Genomic DNA, 18,713 nt, shown 5'->3' with positions numbered 1-18,713 from the left:
GGTTTAGAAATCTAAACAATACAATAATATTTCCCTAAGTCACAGGTGATCTTCCACTAACACCAATCCCTTTAACTGTACTATCATGTACTCTCCTTATAAGTTACCTATCTCCCATTCTTTTCACATGCCCAAATAACCTCAAAGTATCAAATTTTACCCACTTTACCATTCCATTTGATGGGTGATTTGAATGCAAAGGTGAGTAATGTGGCAGTTGAGGGAATAATTGGTATACATGGGGTGTTCAGTGTTGTAAATGGAAATGGTGAAGAGCTTGTAGATTTATGTGCTGAAAAAGGACTGACGATTGGGAATACCTGGTTTAAAAAGCGAGATATACATAAGTATACTTATGTAAGTAGGAGAGATGGCCAGAGAGCGTTATTGGATTACGTGTTAATTGACAGGCGCGCGAAAGAGAGACTTTTGGATGTTAATGTGCTGAGAGGTGCAACTGGAGGGATGTCTGATCATTATCTTGTGGAGGCTAAGGTGAAGATTTGTATGGGTTTTCGGAAAAGAAGAGTGAATGTTGGGGTGAAGAGGGTGGTGAGAGTAAGTGAGCTTGGGAAGGAGACTTGTGTGAGGAAGTACCAGGAGAGACTGAGTACAGAATGGAAAAAGGTGAGAACAATGGAAGTAAGGGGAGTGGGGGAGGAATGGGATGTATTTAGGGAATCAGTGATGGATTGCGCAAAAGATGCTTGTGGCATGAGAAGAGTGGGAGGTGGGTTGATTAGAAAGGGTAGTGAGTGGTGGGATGAAGAAGTAAGAGTATTAGTGAAAGAGAAGAGAGAGGCATTTGGATGATTTTTACAGGGAAAAAATGCAATTGAGTGGGAGATGTATAAAAGAAAGAGACAGGAGGTCAAGAGAAAGGTGCAAGAGGTGAAAAAAAGGGCAAATGAGAGTTGGGGTGAGAGAGTATCATTAAATTTTAGGGAGAATAAAAAGATGTTCTGGAAGGAGGTAAATAGGGTGCGTAAGACAAGGGAGCAAATGGGAACTTCAGTGAAGGGTGCAAATGGGGAGGTGATAACAAGTAGTGGTGATGTGAGGAGATGGAGTGAGTATTTTGAAGGTTTGTTGAATGTGTTTGATGATAGAGTGGCAGATATAGGGTGTTTTGGTCGTGGTGGTGTGCAAAGTGAGAGGGTTAGGGAAAATGATTTGGTAAACAGAGAAGAGGTAGTAAAAGCTTTGCAGAAGATGAAAGCCGGCAAGGCAGCAGGTTTGGATGGTATTGCAGTGGAATTTATTAAAAAAGGGGGTGACTGTATTGTTGACTGGTTGGTAAGGTTATTTAATGTATGTATGACTCATGGTGAGGTGCCTGAGGATTGGCGGAATGCGTGCATAGTGCCATTGTACAAAGGCAAAGGGGGTAAGAGTGAGTGCTCAAATTACAGAGGTATAAGTTTGTTGAGTATTCCTGGTAAATTATATGGGAGGGTATTGATTGAGAGGGTGAAGGCATGTACAGAGCGTCAGATTGGGGAAGAGCAGTGTGGTTTCAGAAGTGGTAGAGGATGTGTGGATCAGGTGTTTGCTTTGAAGAATGTATGCGAGAAATACTTAGAAAAGCAAATGGATTTGTATGTAGCATTTATGGATCTGGAGAAGGCATATGATAGAGTTGATAGAGATGCTCTGTGGAAGGTATTAAGAATATATGGTGTGGGAGGCAAGTTGTTAGAAGCAGTGAAAAGTTTTTATCGAGGATGTAAGGCATGTGTACGTGTAGGAAGAGAGGAAAGTGATTGGTTCTCAGTGAATGTAGATTTGCGGCAGGGGTGTGTGATGTCTCCATGGTTGTTTAATTTGTTTATGGATGGGGTTGTTAGGGAGGTGAATGCAAGAGTTTTGGAAAGAGGGGCAAGAATGAAGTCTGTTGGGGATGAGAGAGCTTGGGAAGTGAGTCAGTTGTTGTTCGCTGATGATACAGCGCTGGTGGCTGATTCATGTGAGAAACTGCAGAAGCTGGTGACTGAGTTTGGTAAAGTGTGTGAAAGAAGAAAGTTAAGAGTAAATGTGAATAAGAGCAAGGTTATTAGGAACAGTAGGGTTGAGGGTCAAGTCAATTGGGAGGTGAGTTTGAATGGAGAAAAACTGGAGGAAGTGAAGTGTTTTAGATATCTGGGAGTGGATCTGGCAGCGGATGGAACCATGGAAGCGGAACTGGATCATAGGGTGGGGGAGGGGGCGAAAATTCTGGGAGCCTTGAAGAATGTGTGGAAGTCGAGAACATTATCTCGGAAAGCAAAAATGGGTATGTTTGAAGGAATAGTGGTTCCAACAATGTTGTATGGTTGCAAGGCGTGGGCTATGGATAGAGTTGTGCGCAGGAGGATGGATGTGCTGGAAATGAGATGTTTGAGGACAATGTGTGGTGTGAGGTGGTTTGATCGAGTAAGTAACGTAAGGGTAAGAGAGATGTGTGGAAATAAAAAGAGCGTGGTTGAGAGAGCAGAAGATGGTGTTTTGAAATGGTTTGGGCACATGGAGAGAATGAGTGAGGAAAGATTGACCAAGAGGATATATGTGTCGGAGGTGGAGGGAACGAGGAGAAGAGGGAGACCAAATTGGAGGTGGAAAGATGGAGTGAAAAAGATTTTGTGTGATCGGGGCCTGAACATGCAGGAGGGTGAAAGGAGGGCAAGGAATAGAGTGAATTGGAGCGATGTGGTATACTGGGGTTGACGTGCTGTCAGTGGATTGAATCAAGGCATGTGAAGCGTCTGGGGTAAACCATGGAAAGCTGTGTAGGTATGTATATTTGCGTGTGTGGACGTATGTATATACATGTGTATGGGGGTGGGTTGGGCCATTTTTTCGTCTGTTTCCTTGCGCTACCTCGCAAACGCGGGAGACAAAAAAAAAACATTCCACAATTAATTCCCTTTGCAATTCCTGCCATACGAAATCTCTCATACACCCCTTCATTTCTTTCTTCAATCCATCTAGTCATACCACATGCTCCTCTCCAATAGCTCGTTTCCTCAGCCTGATTCTTGACCTCTGCGACTCATCCCATGTCCATGTTAAAATTTAGCTGCAGAGGTCAGGTTAAGAGGAATGATCTATCCCTTAATCCTTTCTTCACTTCCATAATATTCCATACTTACATCTTTATCCTTCATTATTCTATTACAGGGCCCAATGACTCTTCTACTGTACTGGTTTCTCCCTTATCTCTCATTCCATATCACCACACTTACCAAAGATAGCTCCTAAATATGTAAATTCTGTCACCTCTTCTGGTCTCTCTCCCCTATATGTATAACACAGTTTAGTACACTTTCTTTCCTCCCTGAATAAAACCTATTTGTGTGCTAACTAGTTATATCATTGTTATTCTTTCTATTATGAGGGATCAGTATGAGACCTTTACACTACCTGAAATAAGAAAATAACAGGAGAGTAAATGTAAGTAGGGAAACTGGTCCATTATAGTCCAGATGGCAGACCACTGTTTACTCCCTAAATTCTAGTCATATCAATTGTCTTCTGAACTGCAGCATACCATTTATCATCTATCTTCCTCATTTCACAAACTCTTCAAAATCACTTCATTCATTGTATAGTTAAAAAATACTTACATTTTCTACCTTGTGTTAAGCACTGTAAATGAAGACTATATTAAGGTTACTAGATAAAACTTACTGAATTCTGGAAAAGCATCAAGGAAGTTGGAGGTTTCATGTGGCATCTTGAGACCGGAATCTTTTATATACTGTGGCTTGACCCCTGTTCCAATCAGCTGTGCTAATTCCAACTGACTGATGCATTTTAGAATCTCCAACCACGACTTTCCAAGATAATTTCCTAAGAAATATCATAAGCAATAAAATGTGAAAGGTCACGCAAAGAAGAATACAGAAAAAACTGAAAACAAGCATGAGTTTCGTGACATATCCTTTGAACAGTCTATATTTCACTTAATACATTCTATTAATTCAATATTTCATATTCCACATTTTAGAGCTCTCAAAACACATTCACATACTACTCAAACTTCAAGAATAAAAATTTCCTAACATCAAAATATATATCTATTTCTCTACCAAAAAATGGATGCCTAAAAAACACTGTTCAGGTGTAAAAACTGGCAAATACTTATTATCATTCACTATAAGGTCATATGCAAGATATCTTACCATCAGTGTGTGCAACTGTAATGAGGGTTTTGATACAATCAACATTCTTGGCTTTCATTTCAGTAAGTGGAGAATTAGCAGTTAAGAGTGTAAAACGGGCGAGGCACTGTACGAAGGCATCTCTCTCAAGCTTGGAAGTGAAACAAAAGTTATAAACAAAGTTATATCTTTGAAGAATTAGAAGTCTCTTCATACAAATGAGAAAGAAACATAATAATCTGATTCTCAAAGCTGAAGAAAAGGCAGCTCTCTTTTGCCACTTAACAAACAATAATTGACAATATTTCCTTAAAAATAACTTTTAATCCAAAATCTGGCACACATCTGCATCTCTGATTCTAAAATTCATGATAAAATTTTATATACAGAGGTGTTATTGTTTCACAAACCTTCATTTTACAAAGTTTCATTACTATGAAAGTTAATGTTTATGACAATCTGCCACACCATGACAATGATGCTTCCTTATGATGAATGTCATATATAGGGAAACACAGAGGAAGTTTCAGAGGAGGGCAAAAGAGATGGTACTAGAATTAAGAGACCTGAGTTACAGGGAAAAGACAGAAGCTTTTAATTTTCCTACCTTGGAAGAGAGATGAGTAATGATGTAGACAATCGACAATTCTTTGAAAGATGGAAGGACAAACGCAGGACAAAATATGAAGTTAAGCAAGAGACTTGTTAAAAAAGATATAAGAAAGTTCCTTTATAGTATCAGAGCGGCAGATGAATGGAATAAAATGACTGAAGATGTGCAGAAAACATACATATTTCTAAGAAGCTATATGACTGCAGAAAATGTTCAAGAGACAAGGCTACATGGAGTGTAATGCTCCCCACTTGTACAGAACAAATAATGAATTCAAAATATGTAATCACACAAGAACCTCTTTGTCTCTCAAAGAATGGGAAACAATTTACTGTCCATACTACTCATAGTATTTCATCCATCCACCATCATCCATATAACACCTGCATACTAAAATTATCCCATAATCAACTGATTAGCCTCTATTGCAAGCTCATGTGTCAATAACATAAATTAATATGGCTGCAATACTCCCTACAAAAGTCCCTCTAAGAAAAATAACTGAGTGGTTAAAACAAATATGATAGCCATGATGAGGTATAATACCTTGATCAATTTGATCTTATGAAGTTTATAAGGTGCTAGAGACTAATGGTTATTCAGCACTTTTTACCATGTGAATAATTTCTAAATACTTAAAACAATTTACATAGAATTACAATTTAGGCTTCCTTTTTAAATATATCTAAAAACATTCTTTCTTCTTCCATATATGTATGCCATTTCCTACATTAGTGAGCAGTGACACGGACACAAAAAAAAGGCCTCATTTGCTCACACCAGTTCTTTAGCTGTCCTGTATAATGCACCAAAACCATGCCCCCCAATTCACAACCAGGCCCCAGGCCCTGGTTCAATCCAGTGACAACATGGTGCCCCCTATCTACCACATTAATACAGTTCACTCCATCTCATGCACACCTTTCAACCTCCTGCATGTTCAAGCTTTATGCATTTGAAATCTTCTTCACTACATAATTCCATCTCCAACTTGGTCTCCCCCTTTTTATCCCATCCACTTCTGACACATATATCTCCTTTGTCAATCTCTCCATAAGTCCAAACAATTTCAGCATAATCTCTTCATCTATCTCAATCACACTCTTCTTATTACCACACCTCTCTCTTACTCTATCTATCTATCTATATCTCTGATGTCTGATCCCTCCTGGAACTCTCTCAAAGGGGCGGTCAGAGAAGTAGGGTCTCCATAAATAGTGAACTCCAATGCCACTTCTTCGCCTTTAGAGCCTCACCATTTACAGGACATTGGCAGAGGGCAACTCCAGTGCAGTCTTTGCTGCGGCTCCTACCTAATGTTCCTACTGACTACTTCTACATAATGCTCCTGCCTAATGTTCCCATCTACTACTTACAACTAATGCTTCTGCCAAAAGGCCATTTTCGTTCACATTCAGTCTCTAGCTATCATGTAATAATGTACTGAAACCACAGCTCCTTTTCGACATTAGACCCCACAGAACTTTCCATGGTTTACCCCAGACGCTTCACATGCCCTGGTTCAATCCACTGATAGCACGTCGACCCCAGTATACCACACCATTCCAATTCACTCTATTCCTTGCACGCCTTTCACCCTCCTGCATGTTCAGGCCCCAATCACTCAAAATGTTTTTCACTCCATCTTTTCACCTCCAATTTGGTCTCTCGCTTCTCCTTGTTCCCTCCACCTCTGACACATATATCCTCTTGGTCTATCTTTCCTCACTCATTCTCTCCATGTGACCAAACCATTTCAAAACACCCTCTTATGCTCTCTCAACCACACTCTTTTTATTACCACACATCTCTCTTACCCTATTATTACTTACTCGATCAAACCACCTCACACCACATACTGTCCTCAAACATCTCATTTCCAGCACCTCCACCCTCCTCCGCACAACTCTATCTATAGCCCACGCCTCGCAACCGTATAACATTGTTGGAACCACTATTCCTTCAAACATACCCATTTTTGCTTTCCAAGATAATGTTCTTGACTTCCACCTCACAGAACTTTCACCCCCTCTCCAACCCTATGATTCACTTCCACTTCCATGGTTCCAGCCACTGCCAAATCCACTCCCAGATATCTAAATCACTTCACTTCCTCCAGTTTTTCTCCATTCAAACTTACCTCACAATTGACTTGTCCCTCAACCCTACTGTACCTAATAACCTTGCTCTTATTCACATTTACTCTCAGCTTTCTTCTTTCACACACTTTACCAAACTCAGTCACCAGCTTCTGCAGTTTCTCACACGAATCAGCCACCAGCGCTGTATCATCAGCAAACAACAACTGACTCATTTCCCAAGCTCTCTCATCCACAACAGACTGCATACTTGCCCCACTTTCCAAAACTCTTGCATTCACCTCCCTAACAACCCCATCCATAAACAAATTAAACAACCATGGAGACATCACACACCCCTGCTGCAAACCTACATTCATTGAGAACCAATCACTTTCCTCTCTTCCTACACGTACACATGCCTTACATCCTCGATAAAAACTTTTCACTGCTTCTGACAACTTGCCTCCCACACCATATATTCTTAACACCTTCCACAGAGCATCTCTATCAACTCTATCATATGCCTTCTCCAGATCCATAAATGCTACATACAAATCCATTTGCTTTTCTAAGTATTTCTCACATACATTCTTTAAAGCAAACACCTGATCCACACAACCTCTACCACGTCTGAAACCACACTGCTCTTCCCCAATCTGATGCTCTGTACATGCCTTCACCATCTCAATCAATACCCTCCCACATAATTTCCCAGGAATACCCAACAAACTATATACACATATCCATGCATACTTCACAATCCCAATCTTGCCTTTCACCTGCACTATTCTTCATTCATTCAATCCATGCTCTGCAACACCCTCCCATACTCTTGGAGGTAGAAGAAATGTACATCCTTCTTTTCCTCTTCCCTGATAATTTTCACTAATTCCAGTCCATACCACACCTCCTTCCATGACCTTCCATAACTTGCATTCATCATTTCCATTTTCCACACACCCTGCCCAAGGATGTGGGTTTCCTCAATCTCTAGCACACCCACACCTAATCTCTTAAACCTCTCTAATATCTCCCTCCTACTCTCACCAGTCATCCCATTCACACTCAGCACCATTACCTTCAATCGCTCATCTCTTTTAACACTTGGCGTAACTGGTAGACTCCAGTGCCACTTCTTAGCTTTTGTGCCTCACCCATAACAGGTCACTGGCAGAAGGCTACTCCAGCGCAGTGTTTCCAAAAGAAGCAAGGCTCCAGAAATGTCAAAAAAAAAAAAAGCAACAAAAAGTGACAGTACACCTCAGGTGTTTGTTTAACTAAAAGTATTGCCTTGATGTAATTTGGAAATGCCTCTCCCTTTAGTTCCATCCCACCACAAGAAGGCAGGGTGAGACTTGGGTACTCTAGTAAAACTGGTAATGTAGACAGCACAAGTACATATAAGAAATTGTATGATAGTGAAAAATTCTAAATAGATAGGGCCCCAGTGAAAAATTCTCAATAGATAGGGCCCCACCAGTGTAAAATTCCCTACCCATACAATTCAAATTGATAATCACACTATACAAATAACAAAAATGCAGCAGCACATCAAGTAACTTCAAACCCCCGATAAACATGAATCCACCCTGCACCCTCCCATAGCTCTGAATCATAGCCACATCCAATTAATAAAACTTAACCATATTAGTACCAGGAGAGACTGAGCGCAAAATGGAAAAAGGTGAGAGCAAAGGATGTAAGGGGAGTGGGGGAGTAGTGATGGGAAGTAGTGATGGCTTGCACAAAAGATCCTTGTGGCATGAGAAGCATGGGAGGTGGGCAGATTCGAAAGGGTAGTGAGTGGTAGGATGATGAAGTAAGATTATTAGTGAAAGAGAAGAGAAAGGCACTTGGATGAGTTTTGCAGGGAAATAGTGCAAATGACTGGGTGATGTATAGAAGAAAGAGGCAGGAGGTCAAAAAAAAAAAGGTGCAAGAGGTAAAAAAGAGGGCAAATGAAAGTTTGGGTGAGAGAGTATCATTAAATTCTAGGGAGAATAAAAAGGTGTTTTGGAAGGAGGTAAATAAAGTGCATAAGACAAGAGAACAAATGGGAACGTGAGTGAAGGGGGCTAATGGGGAGGTAATAACAAGTAGTGGTGATGTGAGAAGGAGATGGAGTGAGTATTTTGAAGGTTTGTTGAAATGTGTTAGATGATAGAGTGGCAGATATAGAGTGTTTTGGTCTAGGTGGTGAGCAAAGTGAGAGAGTTAGGGAGACTGATTTGATACACAGAGAAGAGGTAGTGAAAGCTTTGCGGAAGATGAAAGCAGGCAAGGCAGCGGGTTTGGATGGTATTGCAGTGGAATTTATCAAAAAAGGGGGTGACTGTGTTGTTGACTGGTTGGTAAGGATATCAAATGTATGTATGGCTCATGGTGAGGTGCCTGAGGATTGGCGGAATGCACGCACAGTGCCATTGTACAAAGGCTAAGGGGATAAAGGCGAGCGTTCAAATTGCTGAGGTATAAGTTTATTGAGTATTCCAGGAAAATTATATGGGAGGGTATTGATTGAGAGGGTGAAGGCATGTACAGAGCATCAGATTGGAGAAGAGCAGTGTGGTTTCAGAAGTGGTAGAGGATGTGTGGATCAGGTGTTTGCTTCGAAGAATGCATGTGAGAAATACTTAGAAAAACAAATGGATCTGTATGTAGCATTTATGGATCTGGAGAAGGCATATGATAGAGTTGATAGAGATGCTCTGTGGAAGGTATTAAGAATATATGGCATGGGAGGCAAGATGCTAGAAGCATTGAAAAGGTTTTATTGAGGATGTAAGGCATGTATATGAGTAGGAAGAGAGGAAAGCGATTGGTTCTCAGTGAATGTCGGTTTGCGGCAGGGTGCATGATGTCTCCATGGTTGTTTAATTTGTTTATGGATGGGGTTGTTAGGGCAAGTATGCTGTCTGTTGTGGATGAGAGAGCTCTGGAAGTGATTCAGTTGTTTTTTGCTGATGATACAGCACTGGTGGCTGATTCGGGTGAAAAACTGCAGAAGTTGGTGACTGAGTTTGGTAAAGTGTGTGAAAGAAGAAAGCTGAGAGTAAATGTGAATAAGAGCAAGGTTATTAGGTTCAGTAGGGTTGAGGGACAAGTCAATAGGGAGGTAAGTTTGAATGGAGAAAAACTGGAGGAAGTGAAGTGTTGGATATATTTGAGTGGACTTCGCAGCAGATGGAACCATGGAAGTGGAAGTGAGTCACAGGGTGGGGGAGGGAGCAAAAGTTCTGGGAGTGTTGAAAAATGTGTGGAAGGCGAGAACATTATCTCGGAAAGTAAAAATGGTTATGTTTGAAGGAATGGTGGTTCCAACAATGTTATATGATTGCAAGGCATGGGCTATAGATAGAGTTGTGTGGAGGAAGGGGGATGTGTTGGAAATGAGATGTATGAGGACAATATATGGTGTGAGGTGGTTTGATCGAGTAAGTAATAATCGGGTAAGAGAGATGTGTGGTAATAAAAACAGTGTGGCTGAGAGAGCAGAAGAGGGTGTTTTGAAATGGTCTGGTCACATGGAGAGAATGAGTGAGGAAAGATTGACAAAGAGGATACATATGTCAGAGATGGAGGGAACAAAGAGAAGTGGGAGACTAAATTGGAGGGGGAAGGATGGAGTGAAAAAGATTTTGAGTGATCGTGGCCTGAACATGCAGGAGGGTGAAAGGCGTGCAAGGAATAGAGTGAACTGGAATGATGTGGTATACCGGGGTTGACGTCCTGTCAATGGATTGAACCAAGGCATGTGAAGCATCTGGGGTAAACCATGGAAAGTTTTGTGGGGCCTGGATGTAGAAAGGAAGCTGTGGTTTCGGTGCATTATACATGACAGCTAGACTGAGTGTGAACGAATGTGGCCTTTGTTTTCTTTTCCTAGGGCTGCTCGCGCGCATGTGGGGGGAGGGGGTTGTCATTTCATGTGTGGCGGGATGGCAACAGGAATGAATAAAGGCAGCAAGTATGAATATGTATATGCATAAGTCTGTGTATGTATATATATGTATACATTGAAATGTATAGGTATGTATATGTGCATGTGTAGCCGTGTATGTATATACATTTGTATGTGGGTGGGTTGGTCCATTGTTTCGTCTGTTTCCTTGTGCTACCTTGCTAACAAGGGAGACAGCGAAAAGTATAATAAAAAATATACAATATACATATGATGTTCACTCCCCCACACTACAAACAGACAAAAAGCCAATAAGATATTAAACACCCACAAAACACTAATAGCAAATGTTTTGGACAAAAAAGAAACCCTCAGTTTTCTTTCATACAAGTCATGCACTCTACCTTAAACCACACTTCAATTCTGGTCATGGATCCATTCCAATGAAAACATAACAAAACTACGAATAAGACAAAGTAGATAATTCAGAGGGTGTTTTGAAATGGTTTGGGCACATGGAGAGAATGAGTGAGGAAAGATTGACCAAGAGGATATATGTGTCGGAGGTGGAGGGAACGAGGAGAAGAGGGAGACCAAATTGGAGGTGGAAAGATGGAGTGAAAAAGATTTTGTGTGATCGGGGCCTGAACATGCAGGAGGGTGAAAGGAGGGCAAGGAATAGAGTGAATTGGAGCGATGTGGTATACAGGGGTTGACGTGCTGTCAGTGGATTGAATCAAGGCATGTGAAGCGTCTGGGGTAAACCATGGAAAGCTGTGTAGGTATGTATATTTGCGTGTGTGGACGTGTGTATGTACATGTGTATGGGGGGGGGTTGGGCCATTTCTTTCGTCTGTTTCCTTGCGCTACCTCGCAAACGCAGGAGACAGCGACAAAGTATAAAAAAAAAAAAAAAAAAGATAATTCAGAACAACATAAACATTTAACATCTAAACAACAAAGTAAAGATTCTTCTAATAAAATCCCACTTCAAATGCTCAATATCCACTTCTTACTGAACTATTTCAAAAGCAACCACTAACCCCTAAACAGCTACAAAAATATTACTCCAGCAGCCTGTACTTGTAGATCCCTCCCTCCATGACATACAAAACAATGATAAAGCACATTACCTCGTAAAGTCTCAAAACACTAAAAAACTGCCCCTTAACTCAAGTATTAAAACCAACAAACGAGACATATGCCCATCTGAAACACAATCCCTAGACATGTTTGAATCATTTTTGCATCAGCATTCTGGATACCAGGGCCAGGGATGTGAACATGACAGCCACGGCAGTACTAGCTGACTACTCTAACCCTCCTGATACACAGGAGGAGCACCTCCTTACAAACAATTCTAATCTGTACCCTCCCATACAATTTTTAAAAACTAAATTCAAATACAACATGATAATGTACAATAATATGTGAATCCACCTAATACTTACAGTCATGTGAAATATACAAGTGATTCTGATAGCACAACGAAGTCCATCCAAACAGAGGGATGCCACATCTGCATCATCACAGTCTTGTAAACCAACTGAGAATGCAGCCAGAAATGGTGTCCAAGCCATCTGTAAACCAAGAAGCATCAACAGTATGCAAAATGATAGCCTATCAAATAATTTCTTTCTCTATTTTATAGCAATACGCTTAAAGATAAAAAGTATTCTGATGAGTGTTAAAGTGTACAGTCACATGCCTATGTATAAAATGTTGAGAAATAATAATGATCAGTTTTTGCACAAGGTGTAGCACAAGGTATTTCTGTGGAATTTATTAAAAAAGGGGATGACTGTATTGTTGACTGGTTGGTTAGGTTATTTAATGTATGTATGATTCATGGTGAGGTGCCTGAGGATTGGCAGAATGCTTGCATAGTGCCATTGTATGAAGGCAAAGGGGACAAAGGTGAGTGCTCAAACTACAGAGGTATAAATTTGTTAAGTATTCCTGGGAAATTATATGGGATGTTATTGATTGAGAGGGTGAAGGCATGTACAGAGCATCAGATTGGGGAAGAACAGTGTGGTTTCAGAAGTGGTAGAGGTTGTGTGGACCAGGTGTTTGCTTTGAAGAATGTATGTGAGAAATACTTAGAAAAGCAAATGGATTTGTATGTAGCATTTATGGACCTGGAGAAGGCATATGATAAAGTTGATAGATATGCTCTGTGGAACGTATTAAGAATATATAGTGTGGGAGGAAAGTTGTTAGAAGCAGTGAAAAGTTTTTATCGAGGATGTAAGGCATGTGTACGTGTAGGAAGAGAGGAGAGTGATTGGTTCTCAGTAAATGTAGGTTTGTGGCAGGGATGTGTGATGTCTCCATGGTTGTTTAATTTGTTTATGGATGGGGTTGTTAGGGAGGTGAATGCAAGAGTTTTGGAAAGAGGGGCAAGTATGCAGTCTGTTGTGGATGAGAGAGCTGGGGAAGTGAGTCAGTTGTTGTCCCCTGATGATACAGTGCTGGTGGCTGATTCATGTGAGAAACTGCAGAAGCTGGTAACTGAGTTTGGTAAAGTGTGTGAAAGAAGAAAGTTGAGAGTAAATGTGAATAAGAGTAAGGTTATTAGGTACAGTAGGGTTGAGAGTCAAGTCAACTGAGAGGTAAATTTGAGTGGAGAAAAACCGGAGGAAGTGAAGTGTTTTAGATATCTGGAAGTGTATTTGGCAGCGGATGGAACCATGGAAGTGGCAGTGAATCATAGGGTGGGGGAGGGGGCAAAAATTCTGGGAGCCTTGAAGAATGTGTGGAAGTCGAGAACATTATCGCGGAAAGCAAAAATGGGTATGTTTGAAGGAATAGTGGTTCCAACAATGTTATATGGTGGCGAGGCGTGGGCTATGGATAGAGTTGTGCGTAGGAGGGTGGATGTGCTGGAAATGAGATGTTTGAGGACAATATGTGGTGTGAGGTGGTTTGATCGAGTAAGTAATAATCGGGTAAGAGAGATGTATATATTTTTTTTTTTATCATACTTTGTCGCTGTCTCCCTCGTTTGCGAGGTAGCGCAAGGAAACAGACGAAAGAAATGGCCCAACCCCCCCCCATACACATGTATATACATACGTACACACACGCAAATATACATACCTACACAGCTTTCCATGGTTTACCCCAGACGCCCCACATGCCTTGATTCAATCCACCGACAGCACGCCAACCTCGGTACACCACATCGCTCCAATTCACTCTATTCCTTGCCCTCCCCTCACCCTCCTGCATGTTCAGGCCCCGATCACACAAAATCCCTTTCACTCCATCTTTCCACCTCCAATTTGGTCTCCCTCTTCTCCTCGTTCCCTCCACCTCCGACACACACATCCTCTTGGTCAATCTTTCCTCACTCACCCTCTCCATGTGCCCAAACCACCCCAAAACACCCTCCTCTGCTCTCTCAACCACGCTCTTCTAATTTCCACACATCTCTCTTACCCCCACGTTACTCACTCGATCAAACCACCTCACACCACACATTGTCCTCAAACACCTCACCTCCAGCACATCCATCCTCCCGCGCACAACTCCATCCATAGCCCACGCCTCGCAACCATACAACATTGTTGGAACTACTATTCCCTCAAACATACCCACTTCCGCTCTCCGAGATAATGTTCTCGACCTCCACACATTCTTCAAGGCCCCCAGAATTTTCGCCCCCTCCCCCACCCTACGATCCACTTCCGCTTCCATGGTGTGGTAATAAAAAGAGTGTGGTTGAGAGAGCAGAAGAGGGTGTTTTGAAATGGTTTGGACACATGGAGAGAATGAGTGAGGATAGATTGATAAAGTGGATATATGTGTTGGAGGTGGAGGGAACGAGAAGTGGGAGACCAAATTGGAGGTGGAAAGATGGAGTGAAAAAGATTTTGAGTGATCGGGGCCTGAACATGCAGGAGGGTGAAAGGCAGGCAAGGAATAGAGTGAATTGGAACGATGTGGTACACCGGGGTCGACAAGCTGTCAATGAATTGAACCACGGCATGTGAAGTGTCTGGGGTAAACCATGGAAAGTTCTGTGGGGCCTGGATGTGGAGAGGGAGCTGTGGTTTTGGGCATTATTGCATGACAGCTAGAGACTGAGTGTGAACGAATGGGGCCTTTGTTGTCTTTTCCTAGCGCTACCTCGCACACATGAGGGGGGAGAGGGATGGTATTCCATGTGTGGCGAGGTGGCGATGGGAATGAATAAAGGCAGACAGTGTGAATTGTGTGCATGGGTATATATGTATGTGTCTGTGTGTGTATATATATGTGTACATTGAGATGTATATCATTTTTTTATTATACTTTGTCGCTGTCTCCCACGTTTGCGAGGTAGCGCAAGGAAACAGACGAAAGAAATGGCCCAACCCACCCCCCATACACATGTATATACATACGTCCACACACGCAAATATACATACCTACACAGCTTTCCATGGTTTACCCCAGACGCTTCACATGCCTTGATTCAATCCACGGACAGCACGTCAACCCCGGTATACCACATCGCTCCAATTCACTCTATTCCTTGCCCTCCTTTCACCCTCCTGCATGTTCAGGCCCCGATCACACAAAATCTTTTTCACTCCATCTTTCCACCTCCAATTTGGTCTCCCTCTTCTCCTCGTTCCCTCCACCTCCGACACATATATCCTCTTGGTCAATCTTTCCTCACTCATCCTCTCCATGTGCCCAAACCACTTCAAAACACCCTCTTCTGCTCTCTCAACCACGCTCTTTTTATTTCCACACATCTCTCTTACCCTTACGTTACTCACTCGATCAAACCACCTCACACCACACATTGTCCTCAAACATCTCATTTCCAGCACATCCATCCTCCTGCGCACAACTCTATCCATAGCCCACGCCTCGCAACCATACAACATTGTTGGAACCACTATTCCTTCAAACATACCCATTTTTGCTTTCCGAGATAATGTTCTCGACTTCCACACATTCTTCAAGGCCCCCAGAATTTTCGCCCCCTCCCCCACCCTATGATCCACTTCCGCTTCCATGGTTCCATCCGCTGCCAGATCCACTCCCAGATATCTAAAACACTTCACTTCCTCCAGTTTTTCTCCATTCAAACTCACCTCCCAATTGACTTGATCCTCAACCCTACTGTACCTAATAACCTTGCTCTTATTCACATTCACTCTTAACTTTCTTCTTCCACACACTTTACCAAACTCATTGAGATGTATAGGTATGTATATTTGCGCGTGTGGACGTGTATGTATATACATGTGTATGGGGGTGAGTTGGGCCATTTCTTTCGTCTGTTTCCTTGCACTACCTCACAAACGCGGGAGACAGCGACAAAGCAAAATAAAATAATAAATAAATAAATATATTAAATACACAAAGAATTATAATATTAATATTAATTATGGTCTATATAAATTGGACAACTTTATTGTTGATAATATTTGTAAACAATTCACCTTCTTGTCCACATAATAAGTTTATGATATGCTCGTTGTCTGTCTTGGACAATCACGTTTACCAAATGGAATCCTAGCTACATCTCTTTATTGTATATCAAGTGACTGTCATATTTCTCTCTTGTGTCTCCCCTGATGATGTGATTATTATATGAAAGTGCAATTGGGAACTTATTGTGTTTCATTTTCCCATGGACTCATAGGAATATACTTGATCACGTGCCAAATTGTGATCCTTTCCAACATAAATACACATGTATACATTCATACTTGCTTGCCTTCATCCATTCCTAGCGCCACCCCAATGCACAGGAAACCGCATCACTAACCCTGCTTCAATGAGTTAGCACGGGGAACCCTCCCCACCTTGCATTTCAATTTCTAAAATGGGAAACAGAAGGAGGTGTCAAGCAAGGAGTGATCATCCTCCTCTAAGGCTCAGACTGGGGTATCTGAATGTGTGTGGACATCACTAAGAGGAGAAGAAAGGAGAGATAGGTAGAATGTTTCATGAAAAAACCTGAGTGTTCTGGATCTGAGTGAAACGAAGCTCAAGAGTAAAGGGGAAGAATAGTTTGGAAATGTCTTGGGAGTAACATCAAGGGTTGGTGACAAGACAAGAGATAAGGAAGGAGTAGCACTACTCCTGAAGCAGGAGTAGTGGGAGAGTGACAGAGTGTAAGAAAGTAAATCCTAGACTAATGTGGGTAAAACTGAAAGTGGAAGGAGAGAGATGGATGATTATGGGTGCTTATGCACCTGGTCATGAAATGGAGGATCACAATAGGCAAGTGTTTTGGGTACAGCTGAGTGAGTGCATCAGCAGCTTTGGTGCATAAGACCAGGTATTAGTGATGAAAGATTTAAATGCAAAGGTGAGTAATGTGACAGTTGAGGGTATAACTGGTGTACATGGAATATTCAGTGTTGTGAATGGAAATGGTGAAGAGCTTGTGGATTTGTGTGCTGAAAAAAATACTGGTGACTGGAAATACCTGAATTAAAAAGAGAGATATACATAAGTATACACATGTGAGTATGAAAGATGGTCAAAGGCCATTATTGGATTACTTGTTAAGTGATAGGCAAGTAAAAGAGAGACTTCTGGATGTTTATGTGCTGAAAGGGGCAGCTGGAGAGATGTTTGATCATTATCTTGTAGAGGCAAAGGTGAAGATTTGTAGAGGTTTTCAAAAAGGAAGAAAGATTGTTGGGGAGAAGAGAGTGGTAAGAATAAGTGAGCTCAGAAAGGATACTTGGGTGAGGAAGTACCAGGAGGCATGATAACAGTAGTGATGAAATGAGAGGGGGGGATGGAGAGACTATTCTGAATGTTTGTGGAATGTGTTTGATGACAGAGTGGCAGATGTTGGGTGTTTTGGTTGGGGTGGTGTGCAAAGTGAGAGGGTCTGGGTGAATAGTCTGGTTAAGAGAGAAGAGGCGGTGAAAGCCTTGCAGAAGATGAAATCCAGCAAGGCAGCAGGTTTTGATGGTATTGCAGTTGAATTTATTAAGAAGGGGTGACTGTGTTGTTGACTGGTTGGTTAGGGTATTCAATGTATGTTTGAATCATGGTGAATTGCCAGAGGATTGGCAGAATGCATGGAGTGTGCTATTGTACAAAGGTAAAGGGAATAAAGGTGAGTGTTCAAAGTACACAGAGTCATAAGTATGTTGAGTATTTCTTGAATATTGACTGAGAGGGTGAAGGCATGTACAGAGCATCAGATCAGGGAGGAGCAGTGTGGTTTCCGAAGTGGCTGGGGATGTGTGGATCAGGTGTTTGCTTTGAAGAATGTTTGTGAGAAGTATTCAGAAAAATAAATGGATATGTATGCGGCATTTATGGATCTGGAGAAGGCTTATGATATGGATGATAGAGATGCTTTATAGAAGGTCTTAAGAGTATATGGTATGGAAGGCAAGCTGCTAGAAGCAATGTATAGTTTTTATCAAGGACATAAGGCATGTATATGAAAAGGAAGAGAGGAGAGTGATGGTTCCCAGTGAAAGTTGGCCTCTGGCAGGGGAGCGTGATGTCTGCAAGGTTGTTTAATTTGTGTACGGATGGGGTGGTTAGGAAGGTAAATGCAAGAGTTTTGGAGAGAGGGGCGAGTATGCAGTCTGTTGGGGATGAGAGGGCCTGGGAAGTGAGTCAGTTGTTCCCTGATGATAGAGCACTGGTAGCTGATTCAAATGAGAAACTGCAGAGGGTGATGACCGAGTTTGGAAAAGTGTGTGAAAGGAGAAAGTTGAGAGTAAATGTGAATAAGAGCAAGGTTATTATGTTCAGCAAGGTTGAGGGACAAGTTGAATGGGCATGTAAGTTTGAATGGAGAAAGTTTGAAGGAAGTGAAGTGTTTTAGATATATGGGATTGGACTTGGCAACAGATGAAACTATGGAAGAGGAAGCGAGTCCTAGGATAGGGGAGGGGGCAAAGGCTCTGTGAGCGGTGAAGAATGTGTGGAAGAAAAGAACGTTATCTCAGAGAGCAAAAATGGGCATGTTTGAAGGAACAGTAGTTCCAACAACA

General features: G+C 41.7%; 1 protein-coding gene across 2 annotated transcripts in view; it reads right to left on the bottom strand.

Annotated features, from left to right (window-relative positions):
* Sec71 (ADP ribosylation factor guanine nucleotide exchange factor Sec71) overlaps window positions 1-18,713 on the bottom strand; it is a 399,392-nt gene that overhangs the window by 148,415 nt on the left and 232,264 nt on the right. For both annotated transcript variants that reach the window (XM_071656502.1, XM_071656503.1), the window contains exons 19-21: window positions 12,186-12,314; window positions 4,161-4,290; window positions 3,667-3,828 (exon numbers count right to left, since the gene is read on the bottom strand). In XM_071656502.1, the coding sequence (XP_071512603.1) occupies window positions 3,667-3,828; window positions 4,161-4,290; window positions 12,186-12,314 (421 nt within the window). The remainder of the gene's footprint in view (window positions 1-3,666; window positions 3,829-4,160; window positions 4,291-12,185; window positions 12,315-18,713) is intronic.

Source organism: Panulirus ornatus, chromosome 63, assembly GCF_036320965.1.
Source record: "Panulirus ornatus isolate Po-2019 chromosome 63, ASM3632096v1, whole genome shotgun sequence".
Classification (NCBI taxonomy): domain Eukaryota; kingdom Metazoa; phylum Arthropoda; class Malacostraca; order Decapoda; family Palinuridae; genus Panulirus; species Panulirus ornatus.
The sequence above is the reverse complement of the archived record's forward strand: the minus strand, read 5'-3'. Positions and strand labels throughout refer to the sequence as shown.